Source organism: Suricata suricatta, chromosome 2, assembly GCF_006229205.1.
Source record: "Suricata suricatta isolate VVHF042 chromosome 2, meerkat_22Aug2017_6uvM2_HiC, whole genome shotgun sequence".
Lineage (NCBI taxonomy): Eukaryota > Metazoa > Chordata > Mammalia > Carnivora > Herpestidae > Suricata > Suricata suricatta.
Genome location: NC_043701.1, coordinates 20,828,835 through 20,841,051, shown reverse-complemented (window position 1 = coordinate 20,841,051; position 12,217 = coordinate 20,828,835). Strand labels below are relative to the sequence as shown.

General features: G+C 35.5%; 1 protein-coding gene across 2 annotated transcripts in view; it reads left to right on the top strand.

Annotated features, from left to right (window-relative positions):
* MKLN1 (muskelin 1) overlaps positions 1 to 12,217 on the top strand; it is a 182,728-nt gene that overhangs the window by 41,669 nt on the left and 128,842 nt on the right. For both annotated transcript variants that reach the window (XM_029923291.1, XM_029923293.1), the window contains exon 2: positions 2,962 to 3,031. In XM_029923291.1, the coding sequence (XP_029779151.1) occupies positions 2,962 to 3,031 (70 nt within the window). The remainder of the gene's footprint in view (positions 1 to 2,961; positions 3,032 to 12,217) is intronic.

Here is a 12,217-nt window from a genome sequence, read left to right as displayed (position 1 = left end):
TTATCTTTGTCCCTTTTTAGTCTCCTTTGCTTGACTTTCTCATCTAGACTCTAAAAATGATGGACCCTCATAGCTTAATGAGTCCTTTGGCTTCTCTAGCTCCATTTCAGTCCATAGGTTATCCCATTCAGTATTATGGCTTTAAATATTTTAGCTATGATGTTCTAATGTCCCTAAAGATATCCCTGAATTTCAGCCTCATATATTCAACTACTGAATCTACAAAATGCTGTTTAATAGGCATTTCAAAGTTCACAAGACCACAACATATTGCAACTGCTTGGCCCCCTTGACTTTGCATTTAGTGGTCCATCTGCTCATCTTTCAGATTATGACTGGTTAAGCTCCCTCATGCCATTCATTAACATGAATGATTTTTTGTCGTCCCATTTTATCATAGTTACGTTAGATTTTCTTGCATGCTTTTAACATTCATATCAGTTATTTTTTTTAATTCTGGATTTTTAGCTTTAGCTTTTAACCATAGTACAATTTTTTGTGTGTAGTGCTATCTTCATTTTGTGTTTTGTAATTCATTCTTTTTAAAAAAAACATTTTTTAATTGTGAAAGTAATATGTGTTAATTGTAGAAAGCTTGATTAGTACAGAAAAGGGGGAACGTCCATATAATCTCATCATTGAAAGCAACATTGACAATTCAGTATATGTTCTTTGTCTTTTCTCTCCATGCATGAATATTATTACTTAAAATACTTGATTTATCATATATATACTATAAACTACTTTTTCTCTTCACTTCCTGTGTAGTGAACATTTTCCAGTGACATTAAAGTTAGCCTGTAGATCATGAGCACATGGTATTCTGTAACACAGTTATGTCATATGTCTAATTCCTTATTACATAATTAGGTTGCTTACAGTTTTCTATTATAAACTGTGCTATAGTAAATGTGGATGACTTACATCCCCTGGATTATTTTTTAGGTTAAGTTCTAAGAAGTGGAATAATTCCCAAGCTGTATAATAATTATGAGCATTGACTTTGGAGTCAGATAGCCTTGGATTCAAATCCTAACTTCTTAGGTGTTTGCATATTTAAGCAAATTGGTTTATCTCTCAGTTTCATAATCTGTACATTGAATATAAATAAATAAATATTTATGTTTATATTTATATTTATTATTGGGACACCTGGCTGGCTGAGATGGAAGAGCATGAGACCCTTGATCTTGGGGTCATGAGTTCGAGCCCCATGTTGGGTGTAGAGATTACTAAGAAAAAATAAATTAACTATCATTACTATTAGTTATCATGTCTCCTTACTTTCCTCTGGTCTGTGACAAGTTTTCAGTCTTTCCTTGGTTTTCATTATATTCAGGGTTTTGAAGGGTATTAGTCATATATTTTGTTGAACGTTCTTCAATTCGAGTTTGTTGGATGGTTAGAGTGGGGTTATTTATATCAGTATGGACTCATGGATGTTTATTATATTCTTTGGCTATAATCTGATACTCACTACTTATTTTGTTGTTTAAATTATTTCAGCTTTGGCTGTTCATTCTTTCATTCTTTTATGTTGGCTTCTCTGTGTCATTTTGATACATCTCCATCCTTTATTTTATCTTATTGAATTTGATGGATCCTTTATTCTTACATAACATTCAGAAATAAAAAGAACTCAAGATAGAAGGATTATATTTTTTTAATTTTTTTGAATACTACAAGATGCTCCAGATTTATCTTTTGAATTCTCTGCTCCAATCCTAGAACCAGCCATTTACTTTAGAATCCCTATTTTCTTTTACTGGGGAATATTATGTAGAAACCAAGATCTTCATGCTGGGTGTACTCATTGCTATTGGGGTGTCACTAATTCTAGTCCCTTTTAATGAACAGAGCTAGAAAAGACTGTGGTGTGTGTGCACACATATATCTATGATTACTTTCATTTATATTTGTCTGTGTAAATTAAACTATTAAACTAAACATGAGTTCACAGTGATGTCTCTGGCTCTAATCCAGTACCACAGGGTTCATTCTAACTATCCTCCCTTTGCTTTTCTGTAACTCTCTATTCCAAAGTGAGAAACTTGGTTCCCACCATCTGCTGTCCATTTACTTATTTATTCAACCCCAGTATACATGTAAACTATTTCAGAATTAACCCATATATCTTGAAAAACAACTTTACCAAATAAAGTACAGTTTTTAAATATGGTTCCATTTGTCTTTAGCCTTATAGTTTCCAGAGAAAGCACCATCTTCCAAAGTTACTTACATCATTTCCTTTTTTTCACCCAGAGTTCTGATTTAGACGCTGTGCTTTAAATACTTCTTAATCTAAAGATTGATTGTATGTATATACATATGTATATATGATATTGTATATGCATTATTATATATAGCATTCAATATAACAATATAATTGTATAATATAGTGATATATATCATATGTATACCTGGTAACATTTGTTCTTAGGTGTTTTATTTATTTACTTATTTTACCTTAAATACATGTACTGTTCACTTTGTTGCTTGGTATGAAGTAGAAGTATCTATTATTTTTTCTTGCTTTTCTCCATTGTTTGAAATGCTACCTTTATCACATTTTTTAAATCTCCTATATATTAGAGCTTTTCTTTTTCTTTGTTTTATTTTCTCTTTCTGTTCAAGCTCCAAACACTATATAATAATGAAAATTTCAGCATCTGGTAGATTATTCATACTTTTTTCCATATTCATGTTTACTTGTAATTTTATTTTTTAAGTTTATTTAGTTTGAGAGAGAGAGAGAGCAGGGAGGGGCAGAGAGGGAGATAGAATCCCAAGCAGGCTCCGTGCTGTCAGCTCAGAGACCCTGACGCAGGGCTCAGACTCACAAACTGTGAGAGCATGACCTGAGCCAAAATCAAGATTTGGACACTTAATGGACTGAGCCACCCAGGCACTCCCATATTCACTTATAATTTTAATTATTTGCTATAATTTTCTTTATTTCAGAAACATTTTAGTGGATAAACCAAATGACCAATCTTCAAGGTGGTCTTCAGAGAGCAACTATCCTCCCCAGGTAAGGTGAAGCTCCTGATACCATTTAGAAGTCAAAATTAAATAGGCACTTAATTGACATTATCTGGAGTTCATTAATAATTTATTCAGTCTTTGAAATTGTGAGGTAGATTTTTATTTTTATTTTTTAGTTGTTTAAGTTTTAAAAGAATTTTTATTTCATAGGCAAATGCAGTGTGGAATTTGATGAAACATAGACTTTTACTTCTGTCTACTGGAGCATTTTAAATCTGTGTTTTTTCCAGATTACTAATGATGCAAAATTAAGTTTCTTGATACCTTTTGAGGAAAATGTTAATGGTAAGAACCCGTTAAGGTCCTGTTACTATTTTGAGCAGTAACTGATTTGAGTGCCGATCTGAGCAGAGGTTGTGACTTCTATTGTACCAAACTCAGGTCATTCTTTAAATGTTTAAGGAAATGTTAGTAACTTGAACTTTGACTCAGTGACTCAATGACTGCCTTTTAGGGAAAATAAACTTAATGTAGTTTGTTATTTTACTAAAGTGGTGTATTAAATGATGTCAAGATCATGAACTAAATTCTTTCCTTGAAAAGTGTTGTCTCAGGTCATTTAAATTTAAAATGTTGTTCTTTCAGTTATATTCTTTAAGCATTAACACTATTATGTCCGTAGGCTTGAGGAAATTAATGCTCTGATAGGTAAAGCAGAGAGGAAAGTAAATTCTAGTGTCATTTCTAGTGTAACTTTTGGAAACCTAATGTTTACACTTATTTTTCCTTTTATATATATTTTAACTGCATATCTTTTAGGGTCACCTGGTGCTTAAATATACATCCAAAGAATATATATTCATAGTTTTTAATATGTAGTATAAAGAATAATAAACAATTATCAATTTATTCATCAACTATCTTTTTAAAACAACCACAACCTGTTGAAGCTTGTAGTCCTATCTTATATTTTTCTCTAACCCCACCCCAGTAACTATTACTTCATGCTTTGTTAAGCATTTTCTCACAGGATTATATATGTACATATTTATACATGTCCTGTATTGGGGTGCGTGGGTGGCTCAGTCAGGTAAGTGTCTAACTGTTGATTTCAGCTCAGGTCATGATCTCACAGTCATGAGATGGAGCCCTGCGTAGGCTCTGCACTAGGCATGGAGTCTGTGTAAGATTCCCTTTCTCCCTCTCTCTCTGCCCCTTCCCAGCTTTTATGCGCATACATACATATGCTCTCTCGCAAAAACCAACATATAAATGTCCTTTTATCTGGCTTTGACTTTATATAAATATAATATAAATTGAATCACTCATTATAAATCCTGATCCTCTTTTCTTTTGCTTTGTTATTTATATATTAATGTTGTTGAGTATAATTGTAGTTTCTTAGTTTTTAGGTATTCCAAATACTATAAGTATGCCAAAATGTATTTATCCATTTTGCAATTGATAGGCTTTTTAGTTTTTTATATAGTTGTTTGCTATTTTGCTGCTTACGAACATTTTTGTATGTTGCCTCCTGATACACGTGTACAAGATTTTCTTTAGGGTGTATATATATATTCAGCTTTTATCAGGTAAAAGCAAAACTGTTTTCCAGAATGGCTGTATGATTTATAGTCTCACTGATACTCCACAAAAGTTACTGTGCATTACATTCTCCCTATCACTTCTAGATGGCTGATTTTTAGATTTTGCCAGTCTGTTAGATCTTTCATTATAACTCACTGTGGCTTTAATTTACATTTTCCTGCTTATATTCAGACCTTGTTGCATTTGTTTGTGGGGTTATATTGTGTGTTATTGGTACAAGCCCCACTCTCGTGCACAATGCATACATTGTGTTTTTAATCCAGTTTTTCTTATTCACATTTTCATTTTACTTGAGCCCTCAAATTTGGTGTGTTTGTGTTTTTTATTCAGTTGTTGTTTTCACCTACTAATGAATATAATCTTCTTCATGATTACTGAAACATTGGTAACCTTTTTACTGTGAACTTTCCTTTCTTGGTTAGGGAACAGTATTTTGAAGGCAGTAATACTTAATGTCTCTTTACCTGTTCATTTGCTTATTTATTCAAAAGTTATTTAGTAAGCACCCATGGGGTGCCAAACTTTATAGCATTGAATTAACTATTGTCTGTCTTTCTAATAAGCCAAGAAATACCCTGAATCAACTAATATTCAGTGTGGTAAGTCTGAGAGTAGAAGTTAAAGTTTTTGTGCTTTAAAAGAGACTAACTTGGGGTACCTGGGTGGCTCAGTCAGTTAAGTGTCTGATTCTTGATCTTAGCTCTGGTCTTGATCTCAGGGTTGTGAGTTCAAACCCCATGTTGGGGCTACTTAAAAAAAAATAAAGAAATAAAGTAAAAGAGACTCACTTACCGTGGGAATGGATAACATGAAACTGTTTTCCTCATTGTAATTACACATCAAATGTAACTGGGGTTCCATGTAGCCAATCTCAAAGAATAGCAGTCTCGTCAGAAAAAATATAATTGAAAGTAATTTCAGATTTTACTTAGTTTTATGAGAAATTGTCATATGTGATAGAATGGGGACAGTTTTAATGTATAGCTATGTAGCAGATAGACTTGTACTTCTAGTGGATGTGAGCTAGGTCTACAATATTAATTCCAACCCTTATCCCCCAGTCCCCGACAACCATATTCTGCAAATTACTAAAAGGGCTGAATTTAAAAAAAAATTTTTAATGTTTATTTATTTTTGAGAGAGAGAGAGAGACAGAGCATGAAAGGGGGAGGGGTAGAGTGGGAGAATCTGAAGTAGGCTCTAAGCTCTGAGTTGTCAGCAGAACCACAAGATCATGACCTGAGCTGGTCAGATGCTTAACAGACTGAGCCACCCAGATGCCCCTAAAAAGGTTAAATTTTTAAAAGATGGACATACATAAAGGTTATGAAAGCTGGGACCCTAAATTGATGAGTTCTCAGAATATGTATAAAACAGCAGAAATCTCCAAACCTGGGGGGACTGTGGGAGGAGTTACATTGGCACTGAGTAGAGGAGAATATGAAGGAGAAAACCCATCCTTGAGAGATTTCAGCTATGTATTTTTTATTTTTTGTATATATTTGGTAATCAAATTCTTAATACTTGGCAATTCAGGAAATCTTATGGTGTGATTTTAATTTTAAGTTATCCTGGATAACTTAAGGTTCTCAATAAAAGCAAATGCAGATCCTCTCTGGAGATAGTTACCTTTCCCCAAGTCTTCAGGTAGTCTCCCTAGATCAGTATTCAAGGAAAGGAAGTAGTACGCACCCAAAGATAACCAAACGTACCAGAAAACAAAGTGCCTTTAGTAAGAACTAGGAAGGAACTATAGAGAAACCTACAAAAACATTAGGTATAAAAGTAAAACTACTAAAAGATACTGGATTTAAAATAGTTTACATACCATATTTAAATAAAAGGTATTTGTAAGGAATAGGAAACGTTAAAAAGTGACCCGACAGATTTGAAAGAGAACCAAATAAAACTTCTTTAAATGGAAAAGATAATGAGAAAAATTAATTTTGACTAACTGTCCTACTAAGGAGGAGAAAGAGGAAAAACAGTATTTTTAAGGTGCAGTGTGTTGGTAACAAGGAAGTAAAGAGTGATGGGGCCAAGATTGAGGAAGATACAGGAACCCAGAACTACTTTTAGGGCCACTGCGTATTTGTTGATCCCTAAAGAAGTGGTTAAGATCCTGAAAAGCTGAACAGCACTTCTGACAAACTTCTAGAGTCCAGGAAGATAAAGAACAGAAAGCAGAGCCTGGGGGCACCTGGGTGGCTCAGTCAGTTGAGCGTCTGGATTTGGCTCAGGTCATGATCTCGTGGTTTGTGGGTTCAAACCCCACATTGGGCTTTGTGCTGACAGCTAGCTCAGAGCCTGGAGCCTGCTTCAGATTCTGTGTCTCCTTCTCTCTCTGACCCTCCCCTGCTTATGCTGTCTTTGTCTCCGTCTCTCTCAAAAATAAACAAACATTAAAAAATTTTTCAAAATTAAAAAAAAAAGAAAGCAGAGCCTGTAATGTGGTAGCATAGTGGATTCCCTGCTCTGGGTTAGGGCCCTGAAGCTATGCTTGAGGAGGAAGGATGAGCCGGAGATACTCTGACCCTTACAGGGAAGCCCATTTCATATTATCTCAGCCCTTGAAATTTAATGAAAATAATCAGGAAGTGGTAGTATCACTAGTCATAGACCTGCAGCAGATCTACCTCTTCGAGAGGAAATTAATATGCTAGACATCTAGTTTTTAGTTTTCTGTATTTGATATCTACCCAAAATAAGAGTTTACAGATAACAGACTTTTAGGTATAGGTTTTAAAATAAGTGCCCTTACTGTGTTAAAGGGAAAAAGGAGATGAAAATCAATATTGAAAATTTTGGCAGGGAATTAAAAAAAGAAAGAAATGAAAAACTGAAATTGCAGATTACAGTTGAAAATAAAAAAGAATTGTCCAAAAAGACTTTTGCTTTTTTTTAAGTTTATTTTTATTTATTTTGAGAGAGAGAGAGCGAGCAAGCAGGGGAGGGACAGAGAGAGAGGGAGATAGAATCCCAAGCAGGCTCTGCACCATCAGTGCAGAACCCGATGTAGGGCTTGGACTCATGAACAGTGAGAACAAGATGTGAGCCAAATCAAGAGTCTGACACTTAACCGACTGAGCTACCCAGGTACCGCCCCCCCGAAACAGTTTCTAAAATGTAATGTACTTGGGATGCCTTGGTGGCTCAGTCAGTTAAGCATCTGACTCTTGGTATTGGCTCAGGTCATGATCTCACAGTTCATCAAGCCCTGTACTGATGCTGTGGAACCTGCTTGGGATTCTTTCTCTGTCCCTCCCCGACCTATGCTCTCTCTCACACACACTCTCTGTCTCTAAATAGATAAATAAAATTTTAAAGGTTAAAAAAATAAAATTTTTTTAAATAAGTAAAATATAATGTACTTTATGTAAAGGGCCAATATTATTGTCATAGATCACTGAGAAAATAATTGACAATAATATTGGTATGACAGATACAAAAATTTACTTACCTTTGTATTTATTTTAATAATGAACTATTATTTGATCTGCATATTTCAAAGCACTACTCAGGATATATAACTTAGTTCTATTATTTTAATTTTGGATAAGGAGAAACCTTATTTCATGAAGTGTTACCATATAATTAGTATGAGAATTGTCTATATTTCTCTATATTTGTTTTTAGTGATTCTAAATCCCCCTCCCCCCCCCCATGACCATATGGTAATTGTAAAGGTTTGGTGCATGTACTTTAGCTACTTTAGTGCCTTAAAACTGTGAAAAGTATTTGTTTCTAATGTGTTTCGGTTTTATAGTTAATTCTGTTATTTACAATAGTTATAGTGTGTAAAATTGCCGTGAACCCTGCATCATGAATACTGAGCCTTGCTTCTAGGGGAAATACAGGGTTAGATTCCTGTTTGCCTTTCTTTGGTCATACCATTCTTATTTACCAAACAGTACATAACCTCATTTTCTGTATGTTTCTGTTTACAGACACCTTATTTTATAGATGTTGTTTATTCATTAGCATTGAACTTACAGCCACAGCACTATAACTTATGTCTGAACGAAGTGAAGCTTGAAATAAGAGCCCAGAGACCGTGAATCACAATATGAGTCAGTCTTGCCACAGCGAAGCCAGAGAGTTTTCAGAGTCTTTCTCAGGATCTGCCTGATGGCATGTGGCAGACCTCTGAGGAAGCTACGGTTTTGTCTCAGTTAGATTTAGCCAGAGAAAACTGAACATAATTCTAGGAAACTTTCCCATATATGTCTTCCTGTGTGTAGGTGCTCCCTTTGCTGCTGCAGGAGTGCAGTGGTCTCTCATTAGAGCTTCACAAGCCAGGTGGGCACTGAAAGGCCGGACTGACATTCCCCCGGGGGCTCAGGGAACTTCTCAGAAATTCCTTTGGAACAGGGGCATTGCTGCCCCAACCTGACACATATTTCCTTTGAAAGACACATCACATCCGTCTTGGGTTTAGAAACATTAAACATTGCTTTCGGCACTCTGCTCGGGGATCGTTTTAGAGAGCAAGATCACTAGCAGAAAACACAAAAATATAAAAAAATGTGCCACTAAGTAGACAGTGAAAAGGACATTTATTGTATGATAGAGTTAAACCAAGAAGGCAGAGTGTCCCTTGTTTGACCTCAGCTGGCAGACAGTGCATTGGGCAACTCAGAATTTTTGTCGCTTTGCAAATGTCTGGAAATGACTCTGAAAGTGCTGTTGGTATTGAAATCTGTAGTGATTTTGTCATTGAAAGTAAATTTTAGTAGGGCAATTCACAAATATGGAATCCACAAATAATTAGGAGTAATTGTATGGTAACAATTCACTTGTCAGGTTTTGAACAGGTTTTATCCTTTCTGATAATCAGAAAGGATAAAAAGAGGACTCTGGTAAACCAAAATCATTGTGATGAAATTTTAGGTCCTGAGGGCCTTTCCTAGAATCTCCTTTGGTTATAATGTTACTCTGTTTAATTAGTTATTTCCTCACTTTCCAGCAGCTGGACGTAACTTTGTGCATGAGAGTCTAGCTATAGAAGATAGGCACTTTAACAGCAAGCTGACAACTGATAAAGTGTGACAGAAAAGATAGAAACATCTAAGTAACAAATAGAAAAACAAAATACAACATTTAGGGGGTCTCTATTGGAAAAATAGATAATATTCCATATTAGGGTATATGTTTCAGTAGATATTGCATACCTTCCTCAATTTTACTTACTAGAATAAATAAAGTAATAATGTTTTTCATTTTTGTCTTCATTTCTCTACTCATTGAAGCTTTGCCAGAAAGGACCCCAATTAAACATCTTACCCCTTATTCTTTTTTTTAACATTTTTAAATGTTTATTAAAATAGATGAGCAGGTGTGTGAGTGGGGGAGGGCCACAAGAGGTGGGGAGGGAGAGAGGGAATCTCAAGCAGGCTCCTTGCTATCAGCACAGAGCCCTACATGGGGCTCAGTCTCACCGACTGTGAGATCATGACCTGAGCTGAGATCAAGAGTCCAGGCTTAACAGACTCAGCCACCCAGGCGCCCCTTGAATGGAATTTTTATTCTAACTCTAATAAATTTAACTGTAAATCTAAAGCTTTATGTGATTTTGTGATTTTTAACATTGTCCTCATTAAGGCAGGTCCCTCTGTATTCTTTTGCTATTACTTTATAACAAATCACAAATTTAGTTTAAAGCCACTTCCTAGGTTACAATCCCACAGGTAGGGTTCTTTGTTCAGAGTATCCTAACGCTGAAATTCAGGTATTGGTTCCGCTCTCAGCTGCTGGCTCTGAAGCAGTGAGCTTTGTTGTCAAAATTCAGTTTCTTGTGGTTATAGAACTGAAGGCCTGTTTTCTTCTTGCTATAAATTAAAAAGCTATTCTTAGTTCTTAGACCATACGCACATTCCTTACCACATGGCCCCCTTCATTTTCAAGCCAGCAATGATGCATCGATTCCTTCTTGTCCTTTGAATTTCTGGCTGCTTGTCCCTGATCTCTAGACTCAGAGTTAAAGGACTCACGATTAGGTGAGGCCCACCCAGATAATCTCTATTTTAAGTAAAGTGAACTGATTTGAAACCTTAATTACATCCATCCGTAATTCCTTCACAGCAACAGCTAGATTAGTGTTTGATTGAATATTTGAGAGAGGTAAGTTTGTGTACAACAGGGACCAGGAATTATGCCTGCAGTGCCTTCTCACCTTTTGTCTGTAGCTTTCATTCGTTCAATTTAGTAGGTACAAATTTAGTGATTGCTCTAGGTCAGACTGTTACAGATGTTTGGGGTTTGTCACTAAGGATTATTGCTGTTGCAATAATAAGGATTATTGCTATTGCAATAATCCAGGCAAGAGATTTTGGTAGTTTTTGACTGGGTGGTAGTTGTCCAGATGCTGAAAATGGCCTGCGTAAGCACTTGGAAAAAAATGTAACATCATATATATACATTTTTAAGCCTTTTGCTAACAAGTAGCCAAATTTAAAAAAAAAAAAAAAAAAGAATATTGCCTCTCTTTTTTTTTTTTCCCGACTGGGTATTATTTTTGACAAGGAAGGAAAGGTAGGGGAAATTCTTTTATAGTCTCTCTTAAATATGTTTTAAATATTCTTTTGTGTTTATTTTGAGAGAGAGAGAGTGGACACATATGTGTAAGTTGCAGAGGGGCAGAGAGAGAATCCTGCCCTGTGAGCACTGAGCGCTACTCAGGTCTTGAACCCATGAACCATGAGATCACGACCTGAGCTGAGATTAAGTCAGGCGCCTGGGTTACTCAGTTGGTTAAGCATCTGACTTTGAGTCAGGTCATGATCCTGTGGTCTGTGAGTTCGAGCCCCGCATTGGGTTCTGTGCTGACAGCTCAGAGCCTGGAGCCTGCTTCCGATTCTGTGTCTCCCTCTCTCTCTGCCCCTCCCCCACTCATGTTCTTTCTCTCACTCTCTCGCGCTCTCTCTCTCTCTTTCCCCAAACTGAATAAACGTTTAAAAAATTAAAAAAAAAAAAAGTCAGAAGCTTAACTAGCTGAGCCACCCAGGCGCGCCCCTAAACTATGTTTTATATGTCTTCTGTCTCTATCTCATATTGTTGTAAATAATCTACCATTGACTATGTAATCTGAAGTTAGAGCATTCATATCTCTAGGATTGTGTTTCTTCATAAAAATAAGATTTTAGCCTATCCTATACTCTTAAAGTGTTTTATTTCTAGATTTCTAAATTTTATATTTTGTATTATCTGGAAGCCTCATTTTCTCAAGGTGGTGGGTAAATGGAAGTATTACTCTTACTAGTTAATGTCAAATCCTTTTCTTTTTTGATAGCAGAAATACGTGTTTTGTATCCATAGAATCATAGGACTCCTTTCATTCTACTTTATGTTGTGATTAGTTGTTAGCATGTATTTTCTTCATTCGATTGTAAGATCTTTGAAAAGTAGCATCCTATCTTACTGATTTCTATGGTACCTTTCAGTGGTGCCATGGCCATATTCTTCTTTGGCTGAAAGTTTTGTTTGCTGTGATAAAAAAAATAAATATTACATAGAAAATCAATGTGGTTTAGGAAATGTGAGTGGTAGATAGATTCTAGTCAAATTCAAAAGTTTGAGTTGTTGTGCACTGTCCAGCAGGCACATATAGCACGTTAGTGGGTAATTG